Source organism: Mixophyes fleayi, chromosome 4 (genome assembly GCF_038048845.1).
Source record: "Mixophyes fleayi isolate aMixFle1 chromosome 4, aMixFle1.hap1, whole genome shotgun sequence".
Classification (NCBI taxonomy): domain Eukaryota; kingdom Metazoa; phylum Chordata; class Amphibia; order Anura; family Limnodynastidae; genus Mixophyes; species Mixophyes fleayi.
The window spans coordinates 327864549-327885374 of NC_134405.1; the positions used below are offsets into that span (position 1 = coordinate 327864549).

General features: G+C 42.8%; 1 protein-coding gene across 5 annotated transcripts in view; it reads left to right on the forward strand.

Moving 5' to 3' along the window:
* The window catches only part of FGD4 (FYVE, RhoGEF and PH domain containing 4), a 114052-nt gene that overhangs the window by 84848 nt on the left and 8378 nt on the right, over window positions 1-20826 (forward strand). For all 5 annotated transcript variants that reach the window (XM_075210320.1, XM_075210322.1, XM_075210323.1 and 2 more), the window contains exons 3-13: window positions 5307-5478; window positions 9384-9987; window positions 11174-11260; window positions 13212-13357; window positions 14598-14754; window positions 15590-15728; window positions 16711-16769; window positions 16983-17129; window positions 17266-17438; window positions 17785-17815; window positions 19489-19584. In XM_075210320.1, coding sequence (XP_075066421.1) covers window positions 5307-5478; window positions 9384-9987; window positions 11174-11260; window positions 13212-13357; window positions 14598-14754; window positions 15590-15728; window positions 16711-16769; window positions 16983-17129; window positions 17266-17438; window positions 17785-17815; window positions 19489-19584 — 1811 coding nt within the window. The remainder of the gene's footprint in view (window positions 1-5306; window positions 5479-9383; window positions 9988-11173; window positions 11261-13211; window positions 13358-14597; window positions 14755-15589; window positions 15729-16710; window positions 16770-16982; window positions 17130-17265; window positions 17439-17784; window positions 17816-19488; window positions 19585-20826) is intronic.

Below are 20826 nucleotides of genomic sequence, written 5' to 3' on the forward strand. Positions count from 1 at the left end.
TTGCCATGAAATTGTCTTTTACATTATACTGCTTACAAGAAAATACTGTCATTTTCAGTTAAATCTGTCTGATTATTTCATGTGAACAATGTGGTTTTGCATCTTCCGGCAGCCTCTATGAGTAAATTGTACACTTTAGAAAGGAAAGAGTTAAATATTAAGCTAAATAGACATTGAGAATCTGCTGTTCAGCACAACCTCGCACAGTTTACACTACATTGTCGCTATAACATGCCGTGAAAACATTTTTAGTCATTGGCAAAACATTAGTAAAAAAATGAAAGCAACTTTGTTTCGTACAGGCTCAGAAATAAAACACAGGGAGATGCTATCATAACAAAACAATAAACATATTATAAAAAGGATGTTAGACTTTCCAGTGCAACATTGTATCCAGTCTGTTTACATTTCAGTTTTAGAGGATAATAAGTTAGTTTATTGTAAGCTGAATGGAAATGACAGTTGCAAGTTTTGATTGTATGCTGCAGTGATGGGCAAGAGAGAGGGCCCTAGGGCCACATGTGGCCCTCCAAGCCCTCACCTGTGGCCCCCAGCACTTTTCTGTTTTATTGCCAGATGTGTCTGGTATAGCTTGTAACGCTAAAGCCATCTATCCTATAAAGCAGGCTTGGCATTGTAGTGCACCCAGACTACACGGTGTGATGTGGGAATATGTCCCCTATTCAGCTGCAAGGTGCCTGCTGGAAATTAAATGTTGGTAACTCTTATAATGTAATCCTATCTGTCAGTAAGGGTCACAACTTGTGCAAAGTGTGATGCAACGTTGTGACCTCACATGCCCGCTTTTGTGCCAATGCCCTGTGATTACCAGTAATGGCATGAATGTACCCGCCAAGATGACAGTGTCTGCAAACGTACGCGCCGGCCAGTTTGGGCAGAGCGATGGCAGTCGTCCTTGATGTGAATAGATTGAGCGCATGAGGGCGCCTTCTATTACACCCACGTGCAAAAACTGATTTTTGATTGGCTGGATGAAGGAGTGGAGGGGACACACACAGAGGGGAGTACCCTGGTTTGTGGGAAGGAACGCAGAAGGACAGGATAGATGTATGTCCAGGCTGACGAGAGTCTAACCTGGTTACTGAGCAGAGATAGGAACCAATTACTGAACACACAATGGTTATACAAATGACTCCAACATGCTGAGACTTGGAGAAAGACAAATAATTTACGACCACTGTGCGGTTTTACACAACATAGGTTAGGAGACCATTGTTGATGTTTCCTCCCTGTATTATAATATGCAAAGCCAGATATGATTTTGGACCAGGATTGGTCAATTTAAAATGTTTTTAAACCATTAAACAGTCTGATTTAAAATATAAATGAAATGCTTTCTGCACTGTGAGGTCCTGTTTCTGAAGTCTGACACTTGTCTTCGTTTTATTTTTAGATGACAGGAAAACCTTGTTGTCAAACAGTTCCATGTTTGTAATCTCGGTTTGACCGAGTACTTGCTGATCAAACCCTTGTTACAATGTAACTCCTCTGATGGTGAATAGTTAAAAGGCCCAATGGCCTAAAATTTAAAGAGGGCTTCTTCCTACCAATCTCATTAATATAAAATGTTGCACCACTTTTCTAAATGTGTCCCTCTCTTATCTGCAAATTAGCCTCATACTTCATCATCGTCACCATTTATTTATATAGCGCCACTGATTCCGCAGCGCTGTACAGAGAACTCACTCACATCAGTCCCTGCCCCATTGGAGCTTACAGTCTAAATTCCCTAATATACACACACACACATAGACAGAGAGACTAGGTTAAATTTTGATAGCAGCCAATTAACCTACCAGTATGTTTTTGGAGTATGGGAGGAAACCGGAGCACCCGGAGGAAACCCACACAAACACGAGGAGAACGTACAAACTCCTCAGAGATAAGGCCATGGTCGGGAATTGAACCCATGACCCCAGTGCTATGAGGCAGAAGTGCTAACCACTAAGCCGCGGTGCTGTATCACACCAGGTGTGGACTCAGCGCTATATATATGTGCTTGTTTTAAGCTGTACAAATAAAGTTGCAGTTGGCGTTTTTTTTTTTGTTTTAAGCGCTGTACTGTTTAGAAGATAAAGCTTTGCACCCTCTTACAGCAATGGTCAGAAAAGTCTATCTTCCAATACGCAGTTAGGGATGAGCGTATAGTAACATTTTCTGCATTTTTTTTTTTGCACTCTTTTACTGTTTTCAATCTTTCACCAACGTTTTTGGTTTTTTTTTTAAATCCCTTCCGCCAGCATCCTGCCCCCACTCCCATGTGTTTTTGTTAACGCCAAAGATCCCTGCAGGTCCTTGATGAGTTGCAATGCTTTAATAATAATAACACAATAGGAATTATAGCAAAACAAAACAAATCTTGATAAAATGCCGCTATTACACAACGTGTAGAAAATTCATGAATATTTCTACACATGCACCAGTAAAATTTGGCGTACCCAGGTGACCCGATGAGCATGTGACCCTAATGCCCAGTGATCACAAACCATTTCCTTGCTCGTCGTCCTGCGCCACATCAGAGTCCACCCTCTTACCGCTGTGTAACCTCCCCTTTCTTTAAGTTAATTTTTCAGTTTTTCTACCAAAATGCTGCTCAGTTTTGCCTCATTTATAACTTAAATTAATCTTGAGACTGAGGGGACATTGGGACTGCCTTTTATTACATGTGTGATCTTTGTGCCTTTTGAAGCTTTACTTTAAATTGGGCAATGTGTAAAATCCGCTTCTCCGAAGTTCAAATAGAAGGTGCAAGATGTCTCCCATTAAAACTGTAGGATAAAATGCGATATCCACTGGTTTAGAGTCTTTTTGTGGAGTGAAAATGGCAGCAAGAAACGCCCCCAAAATCATCATCATCATTTATTTATATAGCGCCACTAATTCCGCAGCGCTGCACAGATAACTCACTCACATCAGTCCCTGCCCCATTGGAGCTTACAGTCTAAATTCCCTAACATACATACACACACACACAGACTAGGGTCAATTTGTTAGCAGCCAATTAACCTACCAGTATGTTTTTGGAGTGTGGGAGGAAACCGGAGCACCCGGAGGAAACCCACGCAAACACAGGGAGAACATACAAACTCCACACGGATAAGGCCATTGTCGGGAATTGATCTCATGACCCCAGTGCTGTAAGGCAGAAGTGCAACCACTGACCCATCGTGCTGCCCAAAATACGTGCCTTCTCTACCTCTACATCTCATCTTAATAACCTCCCGCAAAATTAAATCTCATTCTTCCACTACTCTGCAGAAGTAGATACACAGGTGCCCCCACTCTCTGCTTGGCACCCAGTGCGCTCACTGCGTCCAGCTCCTCCTATCAGACTTCTGCCCTTCAACAAATGCCACCCACCACCTTGTGCTATAAACCTATGCGCTATCGCGGCATGCTAGGCGCAGTTCTGCTTAAACCGAGGCGCGTCTCACCACCAAAGAGGATTTGAAGCTATTCCTTGGCCATGTTCATTTTGTGCTTTGTAAATGGGGTGCACTGTATTTTCGGGTAATCGGGTATGTGGTGACAGGTGATCGGACCTGAAGGACTGACATCCACTCCAAACCTGTCACCAGTTCTGCTTTCATTAAACGGACAAATATGAAATACAACGGGGACTTGTGACTCCGTTGTAGAACAGATTATTGAAGTTCTGTGTGTAATACCTTTTTCTTTTATTACTCACTCACTATACAGAGGTATTTTTACATCATTATTCAGATGCTAGGCCTGGGAGGGGTGCCACTTCCTCTGTCTGCCCTTTACACGGTATCCGTAGGAGCACAGAAACTGCTGCTGGAACATGCCCACCGTTTGGGGCTCTTCCGTTAGAACAGGGCGGGGGGGTGAAGAACGCACTGGTTGATCTGGGTGTAAAATAAATTTGTCAAGAGCTTATAAAGGAAAGGAAAACCTTCCCTTTTCATAGCATCTGGTACGCTCTAGCTATAGACATTATCAGATTCAATTTAAAATAATAGTGTAAATGTGCTTAAATGGCCAAAAGAACTTGGCTGGGAACAGTCGTTTTGTTTAATGACAGACTTCGTTTTGCTGACTTGATAACTTGTAAAATGTCCTTGAAATAATGAAACACTTGATATGTTTCTAAGTTTGTCTTCGTTGCAGTCTGTTGTGGGGATTACGTCCACACTAAGAATATGTTTAATATCTATACTGCAGGGAGATATCTCTTATGAACGCTAAAGCCTAATGTATGCACACAATTTAATTATTTTTCTTTCTTTTTTTTTTTTTTTTGGAATTGATTTGCAGCTCTGTTAAATAGTAAGATATTTGCACCCCACTCTTCCACCCATCTGCCTAATACCTCCCTGCTCCACTTCAGAGAGCTGCTCCTCGTTTTGTAGATTAATGTCCTAATTGGATCTGTTATTTGTCAAAATATAAACACTGGTATCACTCAATCTACTTTAACATTAATGGCTCTGCCCCAAGTATGTGTCTTTCAATCCACAAAGTGCAGTTCTGGAAAGTAAGTCTGCAAGACTGTCACTCACTCTGTGCTGACTCAGACAGAGAACGACCTGACCTCCCTTCTAACAAGCCAACCTGTGGTCTGTTGGATGAGGTGTGACACAATTACATAGAACATCATGGTTTTTTATGGGTGTCTTGAATTTGAGCGATACACAGATTTGTACAAAACAGAGTTGGGAAGTGATTAGTGACAAATGTTTGACATTATTAATGTGATTAATAAACATATTATACCATATTACAGTTCAGTCGAGTTTTTGCTGATTTTTTTCCTGTTTGTTTTCTTTCCCAGCTCATTTTCTGGCGGCCTTTCCATAGCTCCAGGGACATTATATGTAAATGAGAGGACAGGGAGATAATCCGTCAGAGCGCTGGCAGTTTGGGTCACCCTGATTTTTACAGATATGGTTACAATAGAACATGTTAGGTGTTCCCTTAGTGCAGTATTCAGCGTACTTGGCAGTGACGCCTCTATGTACAGAGCTGGTTTTGTTTTGTTCATATTAACCCTTACCAGTAGTCACACCGCAGATTTTCTCCACGTGACTTCAGGACAGAATATTGTCCTAACCACGGAACTCGTATGGAAGGATCAGATTCCTCTGGGCTACAGAACACCCGCTATTGTTCTTGTTGTTTACTTCCTAATTCAGAAACATCTGGAGAGTTGTAACAATGGGGTCAGGTTCACATTTGTTTTGTCAGACGGCTACAAGTTATAGTACTACAATAACAAAACTCCATCCAACTAACATCCCTGTTATGTTTTGTATTTGTTTCAGTACCACCAAAGCCTACAAATCTGCCGCCTTCTTCTTCACCATACAAGCACCAAAGTCCTAGCTGGAGGCGGACCTTCCCTCGCGCTCAGCCCAGTATGGAAGAAGGTACACCGCCATCGGCTGACAAATCCAGCAAGATCTCGGATCTCATCAGCCGGTTTGAAGGCAACAGGTGCGTATTTAGGGGTTGAAGTTCTGTTTTGAAAAGTGAATCCCGTCAAGGGCAAACGCAGGATTTGTAGAGGGGGGTTTCCACACCACTCCGCCAGTGGGCGTGACCAGCATGCATGGGGGCGTGGCTATAATATTAGACCGTGCTTGGCTGCTCTCCAACTCTTCCTATCCCTATAATATACATGGGCAATGCTGCATGCACTACTGTTAGGTGCACACAGCGCTCCCTTTTCAAGCAGAGTCGTCTGAAGCTGGGGCAGGGTCCAGCCACCTAAATTATACAGTGCCCCAGGTTTGGAGGGGGCTTCCAGGCACTAGGAAACCCTCCCCCCCTCGGTTTGCCTATGCTCGTCCACCTGACCTAACCACAGAGATCAAATATACATAGAACTGTTAGGTCAAGGACTTACTAAAGCTTCTTAAAAGAAAAAGTGGAGGTGTCGCCCAAAGCAACCAATCAGATCAGATTTTAGCTATCATTTATTTAGTACATTTAAAAAAAAAAATCATAGCTAGAATCTGATTGGTTGCTATGGGCAACATCTCCACTTGTCCTTTTTTTAGAAGCTTTAGTAAATCTACGACATAGTCTCTGTGTAGGAAGGATAAGAAGAGGCTTTCTGAGACCTGAACAGCGGTAGTGAATTAGGATATCTATGTTGGGGCGGAGGGGTTTAGTCATTTAGCATCTAGTTGTCTGACCCACTGGATGTGATTGAACCTGACCTGAGTGCACCCTAAGAATAATATACTCAATTTTAAAGTTAGTCGACCCCTGTTCTACTCTTCAGACAGCAGAGCGGGGGTCGTGGGTGGGTGACCCATCGCTGGTACCTCTTCATCTCTCTGGGACCCATAGCGCTGGTAGCCCGAGCCGTGGTGGTAGTTCTGTATAAGTTATATGTGTGCGTTCCTGGTTTCTGTTCCTGGTTTCTAAGTATGAGATGGTCTTCAAAATATATCCCTACGTTCTGTGTGTGACATGGAGCACCACAATGTTCTGCAGGGGGTAAATTTATCAAGCTGCAGGTTTAAAAAAAGTGGAGATGTTGCCTATAGCAACCAATCAGATTCTAGCTGTCATTTTGTAGAATGTACTAAATAAATGATGACTAGAATCTGATTGGTTGCTATAGACATCTCCACTTTTTTAAACCCGCAGTTTGATATATTTACCCCCAGATCTCTAGAGAGATTATTCAACTAATAACCTGTGCACATAATGTATAGGAGACCCTACAATAGAGGAACCGTGAGGTTCTGCCTGATACAAGTTGAGAAGTCAATATGTTCTGTAAGAACAAGGGAGACCATACTTAACACTTCAGCTTGTGCCGGTGTAATACTCTCACCCTCCAGCTGAAGACAACGGGTGGTGATGCCCGTTATGGGTCAGAATGCTGCTGGATGCACATCTCTGTTCTTCTTCTACATGTGGTGACAGCCCGGTGGAGCTGACCCAGTCCCCGGCTTCCTGTCGTGCCCTTTCCCTTCATGTGTGTCTTCGCACCTGGACTAGGCGTGTTTCCTTTGTAGAAAACCCGTTCCTGTGTGTCAGTGCGTGATGGATTAGTGAGTAAAACACACATGGATACGGGGCTGGGTGCCAGAGGAACCAGCGAGTGTGTCGGCGTGCCTGTTTGTGGCTCATAGTTTGTTTCATAACTACGCTGCTACATAATACAGTCAATCAACGTCTTTAGAGTAAACAAACATAGAGGCTGCCAGAAGCCGCTTGGAGTTACAAATCAGGAGTTATTTTGCAGTCCCGTGTTGTGAACATTTTCTATTGGGCTAATTTTAGCGTGGATCTTACCAATGCATCCATCCATGCTTCTACACTTCTTACAGTAGTTGGAGCCCACATTTGCTATAAGCGGTTATTAATTTCAAGTGTCTACACTTCCAGATGACGTTAATGTATTGGCTGTACGTGCCTTCATGCAACTTTTACTAAACATGTTTTGTTTGTTTTCTTCTAGTTTCCTTCTACATTTTTTAGCCATGTACTATAATTATGTAGACTTTTTTTGTTGGGTGTCCCTTGGGTACGACACAGCACCGCTCCAGCTCTCTGCATTGGATATAATTGTATCCAGGGAGCAGCTTTGTGCCGTATCCCCGGGCAACGGAAAGGAGAAACTCTCCCTGATTATATCTAAATACAACTGAAGGTCGATACTATGAGAAAGTAACGTATGTATAAAGAGCTGCAGGAGGACGTGTACAATACAACAAACCCAAGAAATCTATAGGTGCAAAAGCATTATTAATGAGAGAGTACATATATTTTTTCTGTACCAGTAGCTGTCGGCATCCCGCTACAGGCTGCCGTTTACAGGTCTGTCTGCGTCTTAGTTTATTTAAGGAAAGGTACAATTGAGCCTTCTGTATATAATCATGGGTTGGGCTGGATTTACTTTTTACCTGCGCCCAAGCACCCAGGCGTTCTCGATAATGGGTGGGGTTAGAAAGTAAGTGTGATGAGGATTAAAACAGTGCTGGTTGTACAGTCTTGTGTAGGCACCTGATCTACATAGAAGATATCTGGCCTGGGGGAGAATTACCGGGGATATGGAGAGATTAGATGGTGTGGTGATAGAGAACACAGCGTATGAGAGCATTCTGGCTGATTGAGGTAGGAGACACTGAGCAAGGGCTGGAAGGACGGTGGAAGATAGAGATTGAAAATAATTTTTACAGCCAAAAGAAAAAAAAAATATTGAAGGATGACATTTTTACTTGCGCTGTTTTATGCTATAATGTAATTTCATAACTAAAACTGGAAGCAACATGTACAACCCAATCTCCTCATCATCACTGGTGTGATTACTGAAAGGTGGCAAATCTGATGGTGGTCACGGGCACTTAACCCGCTAAAACTCAATCAGTTTTCTTGCTTTAGTAAGTAGCCCAGGCCCCCCGCCGAAAGATTTACAACATAGTTCATACCCCAGGGGATCACCTTCAGTAATAGAGGTTGTACAATCTGGGCAGTAGCTTCTAGCCTGGTACTAGTCCCTTCGTCATGTAACACCCAATCCATGACCGTGGCATCATCACCATTGTTACGTCCGCCAGCTTTGCAACCTTGATCATTGTATTCGAGGTGATTGCAGTGATCTGGTCGCCAAATAGTTATTAGCGGAGCAGAGAGACAAATTCCACTAAGTCCTCACCAACCTAGATTTGCTTCAGTTAAAAAGTCTGTATCATTATTTCTTATTATCACTAGATTTGATCGATTTTCCATTTTATTTTGCTTACTTGATTTTATAGTTCGATTTTATTTTGTTTTAATTTAATTCAATTTTTAACAAGCTGAACGTTGGGGGGGGGGGGGGACGACCAGCTTATTGTCTAACCATGAACACAATAGGCAGACTAAATTGACAGCTTATTCTTCTCAGATGTCTGATCGGACGTTAGTTAGTTTCCCTAAATGGAATGTTTAGCTTAAATCATCTCTCTGCAGAAATGCACATTTGTCTAATACCTATATTTCTGTCATAGGGCACTTAGGTAAGCTTCAGGTTTGACTGCCAGATCAACATTAGTCTAGTCAATACATGGCTATTTAGTTATTCAACTAGTACATATTTGATTTGGGCATTATTATTTTGTACTGTGTATTGTTTATTGCTATTTAAAACAAACCAGTTGCTTACATTTTATCAAAATACCCAAATACTGAATACATTCGATTTATACAGTTTGAAGAACCGCAATGGGTTCTTATTGTGTCCAGAGCATAGACTCTTTGATTTTAAATAGAGTTAAATGAAGTTTAGTCCCAAAAGCACAACTTGTAGTCACTGCTCAAGGGCCACAGATACAGGCAGTAGGACCTCCAAGAGTGAGCATTTCTATAACATATATTTTATATTTTTTTGTGTCCTTCAGTCCTCTAGACACCAGGAAAGAGAACCTGGATCTGAACAATGGCCCTAATCACAGAACTGTAACTAAAGTAGTTCTCCAGCCGAGACCATTTACAGAACACCCTCTTCTCCGTAAGCAAAGTACTAGTACGGAGTTAGTGGAGGACCATCCAACGCCAAAATACAATGGGGTCTTAACCCCTAAACCAGTGGAATATGACGGAAACACACTACCTTCTCCTGCGGTAAGGACTGAAACCTCTGAAACGGATACACCTACTTCCAAAATACACGGCCCTCCTGCTCCCAGTTCCCCTATAAATGTCAGAAGAGATCCATCTACCCCGAAATCTCCGAATAGAATAGAAGAAGTACCTTCTCCTGGAACGTCAGACCCACCCCCTTACGTGGAGTCTCCTCCGTACAATGAAGCTGCCATGCAGAACTATCTAAATGGAGAAGGACCCAGATCTTCCTTGGATAGAAACTTAAAATCCAACCAGTGGGGGCATACTAACGAGGGATACCAGGAGACCGAACCCCCGATTAGATTGCCATCAGAGGATAAAGATACTGAGGACAATCACAGCAGCGGATCCACACTCAGTCTGTCTGGAGAAGTAAAGGTACGTACAGTAATTTCACCAGGTCTATATAGATAACTTACGGAACTATGTCTTCTGCAACGTTCCATAGGTTTCACCTTCCCGGCTCATTCACAAACTGTTGTAAGAAATCTAATGTAACAAAATGATGTCAGACTTCAGGAGACCCCCCTAAAACCTGTCTGACACCTTCTCTCCCATAAGTATCATGATCCCCATATTTAAATTAAAAAAATGTGTTACTTTATCTTGTAATCCTCCTCTGCGTTCTTCTGTTTTTTGACCGATGAGGAGAGTCCAGTCACATAGAGATCATTGATCTCCATTTAGGGATGTCGGGGTACAGAATGATTAGTCAGCGAATGTAAAGCATGTGCGGCTGACCAACCACTGCTCTTCATAGTGAAGAGCAGCGATTGGTCAGCCGCACATGCTTTACATCCGCAGACCAATCATTCTCTTCCCACCCACTTCACAAAAGGAAGAGGGCAGGATGCGGGGGGTTGCCCTGCTCTCTCTGGAGTTCAGGAGTGCTGCCAAAAATTTGGGGGTCTCCCAGACAATCTTGGAGAGGAAGCAACTATGATTTAATCATTCACATCATTCACTGCCCCAGTGGAGCTTACAATCTATATTCCCTACCACACAGACACAGACAAACAATAGGGTTAATTTTGTCAGAAGCCAATTAACATACCAATATGTCCATGGAGTGTGGGAGGAAACCAGAGCACCCAGAGGAAGCCCACGCAAACACAGGGAGAACATACAAACCCCACACAGATTGGACCCTTTCACATATATAGGGTGTATATATATATATATATATATATATATATATATATATATATATATATATATATACACACACACATATATATACATTGTTATTATGTTTAGTGGCCCCTTTAATAAACCGGCCAACATATTCCAGACACCACTTACAGAACCTGTACAGCATAAGATGCTTTCTGTCTGGGTAGGAGAGTTGTGCAATAAACAGGTGCAATCAACATTCGTGTGGTTTCTGGATTATCATTAGCAGAGCCGATCAAATGTCAAATGAGCTCCTAATTGGGAAGTTGTTTTCAGAAGTTTGCTCTGTGTCATGCTGCTCTATGGAAGCCCGGTATCTCATTAACGCTTCTCACAGGAGATCAATGCTCTGTCTTATCACTTCATTAATCCAAACATTGCTGTTTTCTAGGAGACCAATGAGCAGAAGCTTCACAACATCGCCAATGAGCTTCTGCAGACGGAGCGGGCGTACGTCAGCAGGCTGGAGCTTCTGGGGGTAAAGAATCTGGTTACTGTCATTGCTTGTCTTCACCCACCTCAGGAGGGAACAGTAATGGGAGTCACAAAGCTCCCTCTAACGCCATGTTGATATCTGTGTGAGAGAGGGTTGCTTCCGTTCATTTCTGAAAAAGGGACCGTCCAAATTAATAACAAGATGGTCTGCATATTCTTGCTATGCTTCTGCCTTGCGGTGGAAATCTAAACGTATATTAAGGTTGTTTTTATCTGCTGGAGATTTCATCTGACCTGTAGCAGTGAGTCTGAAAGGATAGAGGTCTGAGCTTTAACACCCACCTCCCTGTTCCATACAGTGCCAGGCAGCCAGATCTATCTTATCTTTACAACAATGTGGCTGCACTTTGCAAAACATTTAGTTCTGCTTGGAAGCTAATGAGACATATAGATATAGATATAGATATAGATAGATATATATATATATATATATATATATATATATATATATATATATAGAGCTAGAGAGAGAGAGAGAGAGCTAGAGAGAGAGAGAGAGCTAGAGAGAGAGAGAGAGCTAGAGAGAGAGAGAGAGCTAGAGAGAGAGAGAGAGCTAGAGAGAGAGAGAGCTAGAGAGAGAGAGAGCTAGAGAGAGAGAGAGAGCTAGAGAGAGAGAGAGAGCTAGAGAGAGAGAGAGAGCGCTATAGAGAGAGAGAGAGAGCGCTATAGAGAGAGAGAGAGAGCGCTATAGAGAGAGAGAGAGAGCGCTATAGAGAGAGAGAGAGAGCGCTATAGAGAGAGAGAGAGAGCGCTATAGAGAGAGAGAGAGAGAGCGCTATAGAGAGAGAGAGAGAGAGCGCTATAGAGAGAGAGAGAGAGAGCGCTATAGAGAGAGAGAGAGAGAGCGCTATAGAGAGAGAGAGAGAGAGCGCTAGAGAGAGAGAGAGAGAGCGCTAGAGAGAGAGAGAGAGAGCGCTAGAGAGAGAGAGAGAGAGAGAGCTATAGAGAGAGAGAGAGAGAGCTATAGAGAGAGAGAGAGAGAGCTATAGAGAGAGAGAGAGAGCTATAGAGAGAGAGAGAGAGAGCTATAGAGAGAGAGAGCTATAGAGAGAGAGAGAGAGCTATAGAGAGAGAGAGAGAGCTATAGAGAGAGAGAGAGAGAGAGAGCTATAGAGAGAGAGAGAGAGAGAGCTATAGAGAGAGAGAGAGAGAGAGAGCTATAGAGAGAGAGAGAGAGAGAGCTATAGAGAGAGAGAGAGAGAGAGCTATAGAGAGAGAGAGAGAGCTATAGAGAGAGAGAGAGAGCTATAGAGAGAGAGAGAGAGAGAGAGCGCGGGAAAGAGAGGAAGGGAGAGCGAGCTAGCTAGAGAGAGATATATTTTCTATATTGGTGGCAGCAGAAATCTCATTTAAACTGCTGATGCTGGGCACACAGTGTTTACCGAGCCACCAAACTTTGGGACAATGCCATGTCTGTGTTATTTGAAAATGAGTGAATTGACAGTGCCACCACGGCAGCTGGCTACGTCACTCTGGTTAAAAGAAGAGAGGCAGAGGGTGTTGCTTTTATTATTCTGCCACCTTGCCAGCTTTCCTCTGCTTACGTTATAGCTACATCCTACAGCTGAATCCTTCCAGGCTGTTGGGCCAATAATACAAACTTCCTTTCTCCTCTTAGGGCGCCCTGCGGTGCCGAGGGCTGCGTCATGAGCGCATCTTCAGCGTGATGCCGCTGTACATTTTGCAGATTAATCATTTTATCTTTATCTTTAATAATTTTGACCCTTTACGGTTGTAAAGTTTGAGGGCATTTTAACAATGTTTTAATGTTTAAGGCAACTTTGCCACCTATGCCATTAGCAATCCTATTCGGTCTATAAAACTTAGACTTTTATTTATATTTAATATACATACTACATAATAACTTGTACAGGTAGGTGGAAATTCCTAAAATAGGTCTTTTAATCAGTTTATTCTTTTGTTTTGCTTTCCAGACTTTTTATAAAGCGCTGGACGCTGAAGCCAAGAGAGGTTCTTTCCCAGTGGACGTGCCGAACAAAATCTTCTCCAACATTACATCCATTTACAGCTTTCACTCGTCGTTCCTGCTGCCGGCACTAGAGGACCGGATGAATGAATGGTAAGTGCCAGGTACCAGGGGTACGTGGGCAGGAAACCCATAGATACAATTACATCCTGTTATCAGGCGTATGGGCTGACAGCTGAGCCATCAGCAGAAGTGTGGGTAGGGCCAGTCCACCGAAGATGGCAGGAACTGCAGGACACATAAGTGGTATATACCTCGTACACTCTACTAAAGCGGTTATAGAAAACACTTACAGACGGGATAAGGGTTATAAATGGAAAGGGACAATGCTGAATTAAGTTGCATCGTTGACGAGTTCTAAGTTACCCACGGATGAGCCAATTTTTCTGCTCTGTTCAGGATCTAATTGAACAATAAAGTTGAAAAATAAAGTTTTATTAGGATCATTTGGGCCAGATTTGAAAAAACGGGCCTGGAGCTTCTACATCAGCAGCACTGTCATCTGCGTCTCTCTTCCACTCTCATCACTTCCTCCCATTCTCGGTTACAGGACTTTTTTCGGGCTGCACCCACTTTGTGGAATTCCCTCCCTCGCACAGTAAGACTTTCCTCTAGTCTTCAAACCTTCAAGCGTTCTCTGAAAACCCACCTCTTCAGACAAGCTTATAATATTCCTCTACCACCCTCTTAATCTCTTTAGGTTACCCTATTACCACCCTCTACACAGCTAACACAAGACAACAACCCTCTGACCAACATTGCCACACACACAGCCCACTCAATACTTTTACCTTTGCGTTCTAGCTGGACCAATGTGCAATATGATGTAGCACATGCCCTTGTGTTTTAAACTTCCATTGTCCTATAGAGTGTAAGCTTGCAAGCAGGGTTCTCTTACCTCTCTGTATGTATTACCCAGTATTGTTTTATTAATGTTTGTTCCCAATTGTAAAGCGCTACGGAATTTGCTGGCGCTATATAAATAAATGTTGATGATGAGGATGATTGTCCAGCCAGCCATGATAATGACTCATGCTCCTTGGCTGCGTCCATATCATATAATAAGGCTATGGATATTGTCAGTAGCCTGCGGGGGGTCACTTAACATCCCGTTAAGGGTCGTATGCCACCAATAGGAGGTTCTTGAGATTTGTAACTGCCGGGCAGATGTGGGGGTGTGAAGCTTTGTTAACTCCCAGATTCTTTGACAAGCTCAATAAACTATGTGACTTTGTAATTTTTTTTTTTTTTTTAATAGTCATTGGCCTCCAAACACAGTTATAACACATATTTATCGTTTTATTTGACCTTTGCAACTTACATTACGCGACAGGTCCGTCAGCCCGAGAATCGGAGACATTTTTCAAAAGTTGGCGCCATTCCTGAAGATGTATGCGGAGTATGTGAAGAATTTCGACAACGCCATGGAAACAGTGAAAACGTGGACGGATCGGTCCGTGCAGTTTAAACATGTTGTGGAAGAAATCCAGGTGAGGCTTCGACCCATTTATAGACTGTGGTTCAGTCACTGAGAATTGTTTTGTTTTGTTTTGTTTTGGGTGGGTGGGAGGGATAAAATAATTCATTTTTTTTGTATGTTTGACGTAATATTCTTTCTTATAGACATTGTACAATACCTTCATAGTGACCAGTTTGGAGTTTAGCTAACGTACACTACCCTGTTTGGTGTATAAATGTCTCATGTAGGAATACCCATTAGCAAACTTGGTTCAGATTATTAAACACACCACATTAAAAACACACTTGATCAGGGAACTTTTAACGTCGCTGTGTAAAAAAGCAATCTGTACAAATTGGGTTTTTTTTTTCAGTATGTGTTGATGAACTGCAAATAATGTTAAAACATCGTAAGGTGCTAAAAATAGACTTTATACGAATATATTGATTAGTGTTTTAGCAAGCCCCCTTATAGGACAAGCGCAGACACATCTATGGGGTCTATAAATATTGAATTATTTCATAAAATTAAATGTGTTTTTGGGGGGTTGCTAGGTCCACATTAATACTCCATATTTACTTGTGGTAAATGTGTGTTTTATACTGACCTTTTTGATTACTGGGAACTGTCATCTAAAAGTGGGGCTCACTTTGAAATAAAAATGGCATAGTGTAGTCAGCAACTGCTGGATAGATTTGGAGTTAATGAAGCCCTTTTTGACATGCAAGGAATGACAAAACCGTACACATCACCCTACTCTTTATTATTTATTTTCAAGGGGTGTGTGAAGGGCAGGGTTAGTGTCACTTTAATGGTAGAGTAGTATATACATTTGATATACACAAAGCTCTCCCTGTCTATTGCAGAAAGAAGGAAAGTCTGGAAATTTAACGCTGCAGCACCATATGCTGGAACCAGTACAACGGATCCCGCGCTACGAGATGCTGCTTAAAGACTATCTCCGCAAGCTCCCGGAGGACTCGCTAGATCGAAAGGACGGAGAAAGTAATTATCACATTCGGCTCTTTAGACACAGAGGAACGTCCTTTGAGCGGTGAACTGAAACCAGATCCAACCCAGAGTCATTTACAAACTGCAAATGTTTTAAACTGCAGCACAAATGTCCTTTTGTGACGTCATTCACCTAGAGGGACTGAGCCGCACCTGATTATATGAGGAGGCGCGTGGATCTGTGGGTTAGATGGCACCATCCGCATGGTGCCAAGTTTGCACTGTCCGGTGGGTTGAGTCGGGTGGAATAACTAAATGTGGGTACTTGGCCCCTAGTTTTGTACAGAAGATCATGGGATGGGACTATTACACGGGTAGTCCCTGCTTGGCAGAGGGGGCCCAGCCTTCGTCTCTCCACATAAGGGTTTGAATTCTCTGCCTCCTGGCGATGGGTCTATCCCCTCTACTTATAATGGGAGGGCAGTTACACCTTGCAGTGGCACCTCTGCAGGAGAACGCATTTATAGGTGAACTCAGACCAATGTAATAAAAGAAGCTTTAAAATACAAGCGTGCAACATGTAAGTCACTGAGGCACAAATTGCCAACTTTAGTTATAAGTCAGGTGTACTGTGGTTTTGTGTAATCCGTCCTTAGAACCAGATCACAGTGACTTAAGGCGTTACTTTTACACAATAAAGAACAATTGATACAATGAAAAGACTATCTAGAACAGGCCTGGCTAGTCTGTGGCTCCAGATGCTGTGAGACTACAAGTCCCAGCATGCCCTGCCAACTGTCATCTGGCTACATACTGGCAAAGCATGCTGGGACTCGTAGTTTCACAACACCTGGAGAGCCACAGGTTGACCAGACCTGATTTACAATCTGTCCTACATAGTAACAGATTGAGGACCAGCCAGATGTCCTGTATTAGATTGTTTTAAATGTCTATTCACCGCGAAAATGTGTATTATAAAGCGGTTTCATTATTCACAGTAATAACTGGTAAATGTATCTCTCTCTCTCTTTCCCAGAGTCCCTTGAAATTATTTCAACTGCAGCGAGTCACTCAAACACGGCGATCCGGAAAATGGTGCGTTATTATCTGTCGAAAGCAACTGTCTTTACCGAATGCTGCTATATTACGTGTATCCACCGCCAACTACTGTATTCTCCACCATGAGGCAGGCCAAGGCTTCTGGGACTTGTAGTCCATCTCCATTTGTAGACTCTAGATGCGCAATGCAGAAATGTGTTGTTAAACCTCTCTCAGGGGTATTGATTATGAGTCTGTGGTCTGTTACAGGAGAGTGTGAAGAAGCTGATGATGGTGTATGAGATGCTGGGAGAAGAAGAGGACATCGTCCACCCGTCCAACGAGTTCATCAAAGAAGGACAGATTATGAAGCTGGCTGCTCGGAACACCTCGTCCCAAGAGAGACACCTCTTCCTGGTACTGTGTATACAAATGGATGCTCGGCCGAACTGTGTATCCTCCAATCTGTCTCTAAAAATCTACGCCCAATTATATTTACAAAAATGAAATCAAACCTATAATTCAAAGTTCTTACTTATTCGTTTTATTTCAGTTCAACAACATGTTGCTGTACTGTGTGCCCAAGTTCAGCCTGGTGGGGGCAAAGTACTCTGTCCGTACCAAGATCGGGCTGGATGGCATGAAAGTGGTGGAGACTCACAACGAGGATTATCTGCACACCTTCCAGATCTCCGGTAAAGAGCGAACGCTGGAGCTACAGGCCAGGTAGGACGTCCTGCGCACAGGGACGCGTTGTGACCAGATGAAGACCTGTTTTGTGCAAACAATGGGCATAGAATCTACACCCGGTGTAATAAACAAAATAGACACAGACCTAAAAACATTGAACACCTGGTGACACTCCCTCCTCTAATTGTACAGATGACGGAGGGCTATAGAAGACAGCGTGTCCCAGCAACATATTAAGGGGGGTACCTCTGAAGCTTGCCCTGCCCAAAGCTGGCCCGGTACAAAGGCGGGGTGGGGGAGGGGTGCAGTGCACATCTGAACGAATATAAAAAAAAAATGTAATGTTTTTTTTTTCTCTCCCCTTTGCTATGTTTTATTGCAGTACTGGACAGATCAAAGAAGGATGGATTAAGGTAAGTGCACTATTTAATCTACATTACATCTATAAAAGTAAGCTGTCTTGTATAGCTGAAATCTATCGCGCAGTATTACCACTAACAACTGACCCATCACCAGGTCCTCCGATGTCCTCTTAGGGGTCGATTCAATTCTGCCGCGAATAACGCAGCGTTGACAGTATTACCGTTACAGTTAATTTTAACCTGGATTTCATCTCGCAACTCAGGGAGCCGCGAGTAAAAATCCAGCGTTGAAATTACCGTATTAAGGGTAATTATACGCAGTTTTACCGTATTAACAGTAAGGGGCATATTCCATTACAATTTGCGGCCACACGGGTCCCGGTACCGCAACATTGTGGATTTCTGTGCGCATCCCATAGGGGCCCGTTGTTCCCGGCAGAATTGAATCGGCCCCTTAGTGTATTATGCATTAGCCAGTTAGCAAAAACCCGCTAAACACAGGGTTTTCCCAAGACCACGTTTGTCTGCGAGAGAGCATTAAATCCAGCGTGCTGCTATGTTCTCCGGCTTCCTTTAGATAGCAGAGCAGGAGAGAGCAAAGTGTTTGCTTAGAAGGTGAGTCGGGCTGTCCGTATGGAGAGCTCACACCCAGGTTCACTTCCTTTATGCATCGCACCTCTCCTGAGATCTGCAGGAAGTCTGCCCTGGAGAGAGCATAGTTCATAAACAGTGTTCTAGATTTGTAGGTATATTTACTAAACTACAGGTTTGAAAAAGTGGAGATGTTGCCTATAGCAACCAATCAGATTCTAGTGGTCATCTTGTAGAATGTACTAAATAAATGATAACTAGAATCTGGTTGTTATAGGCAACATCTTCACTTTTTCAAACCTGCAGTTTAGTAAATCTAGCTCTTGGTGTTCTCTCCCGGTCAAACGGGGAGAGAACACTGCTATACAGTGCACAAGACATCAGAAGACCTGGGGTGTGACATGGATATTGTTTAGGGTGGTCATGATCTTCCTTTTTGTAAACCGATTCTGTATATGATCTTCTGTACAATTCCCTGTTTGTTACATATATCATTAATAACATGACAGTAATAGATATACAATATATATAATAAACCACAGGTGCAAAGCAGAATAACATATAGGCATCGGCTCTATAATCCAGAATACTGTTATTCAGAAAGTTCCAAAAATGAGAGAGGAAAATAATCAGATAATAGTTTATACCACACAGAGGTCTGATCAATGAGCGCCTACTTCTGCAGTCACTGTGAGGAGCACTGCTAAGCGACATCATCGCCAGCGTAAATCCAGGGGGGGGGTAATAGGAGAAGTTAGGGGTCATTTTTTTTTGGGGGTATTTTAGGATATATTAGCCATAGCGCTCCAAATTATGGCAACATAACCCTCATCCAGAAAAATCTCAATCATTATTGATAATAGATCCTATACAAGTTCTGGAAAAAAAAAGATCAAGAGCCTTTAATCTAAGCTGTTGATTATATACCCCATGATATATTCACAAAGTCTATTGTTCTTCTTCATGACCCCGATGTGTCGTACCAATGTACGTCATACACACAGCCATTGTGTCAATTGTGGGTCCTGGCGCCTTTAAACTACCAAATTGTATCCAGTGGATAATATGGATAGTAATGTATACAGTAATACGTTGTTATATTAATTAGCATCTCGTTTCCACGTCTCCTCCAGGCTTTGAACAATGCCATTGCAGAATTTCAGCAGAGGAATGAAACTTTCCTGATTGCCAACGCCAAAAAAATGGAGGAGGCTCCGCCGGAGGTTCTGGTAAGTTGTGACTCATTTATCACCACGTCCTGGAATTGCGTTGATCTCTACTGATTGGCATATGAGTGATAGCTTGTGAAATAAACACTGTTCTGCACTTTATCCGTGACAAGCAGTATCTTCATAAAGATTTGGCTCACATAGTAAGAGAGGAAGTCAGTGCTTCGTCTCTTCCTCTTTTTTTGACCAATACTGGCGGCTTACTGGGGCTTTCCTTGTTTTTTAAAAAAAAAAAAGCAATTTTACTGAATGTCTTCCCGATAATAACACTTTGGTGGTTGTCCCTCTCCTTGGACACCAACCCCCCCCATTTGCGGTATTTAATAGTTCCGGTATTTACATATAACTGGGAACTTGGCTGTTTACCCTCAGTGCTGCTGGGGTCTTTCCGTAGCTCCAGCTGTAAGCCTCAGAGTTGTAGGGTTGGATTTCACCTGCTACAGGGAGACCGGGGCAGCACCGGAGACGGGTGGCAGAGGTTCCGGCTATATGGAAGTGTCAGGACCCTTCTAACAGCAACGTGCTATTATTGGGAAGGGATTTATCAAACCCTTTATGCTTTTTCTTTCTATTTCCCCTACTCCCCTGTGACCCATGTTCTTTAATAAATTAGCCTCCTGATATCCCATGCACTCTGGTTTTACCAGGACAGAGATAGTTAATCTGAACAGACTTGTGTTGACGTTAAGTATATAATGAAAGTTGTGTATTTGCTGAGACCTAGATAACTCTGCTGAATTCACAGTGTAAACTGAACCACAGGGGGGTCCAGGGGCAGAAGACGGGACAGAGTTGCACTTCAGAAGCCTTCAGGAGTTTATGCCGTACTTAGGCTGGGATGACAAGATACAATGAGTGTTGTATGCCCCTGAAACATAAGTGAGAGGAGCTCAGCCCAACATGACACAGCCTCACACACCAGGCCAGCCGGTTCCATCCAGCTTTACCTAAAATAATATGTTTGTTTAATAAGGTGGCAATAAATAGTGTGCAGCATATAGGTCACTTCCAGCATAACTCTGTGACACATGCGTAGTAAAGTCACTCTCTGTGATTTTGCCAGAACATCCATCAAAGTGAATGAGAACATCGAGAGAATTCCCTTATTGCCTAGACTCTGAAGTCTCCAGATTCCAGAGTCTAGACTGATTACATTTGATCAGTGTGCGCAGTGTATTGGTTATGCCCCTCAGCTAGCATATGGTTGAATGGAGAAGAGTCCCTTTATTCTGAGACTACCCA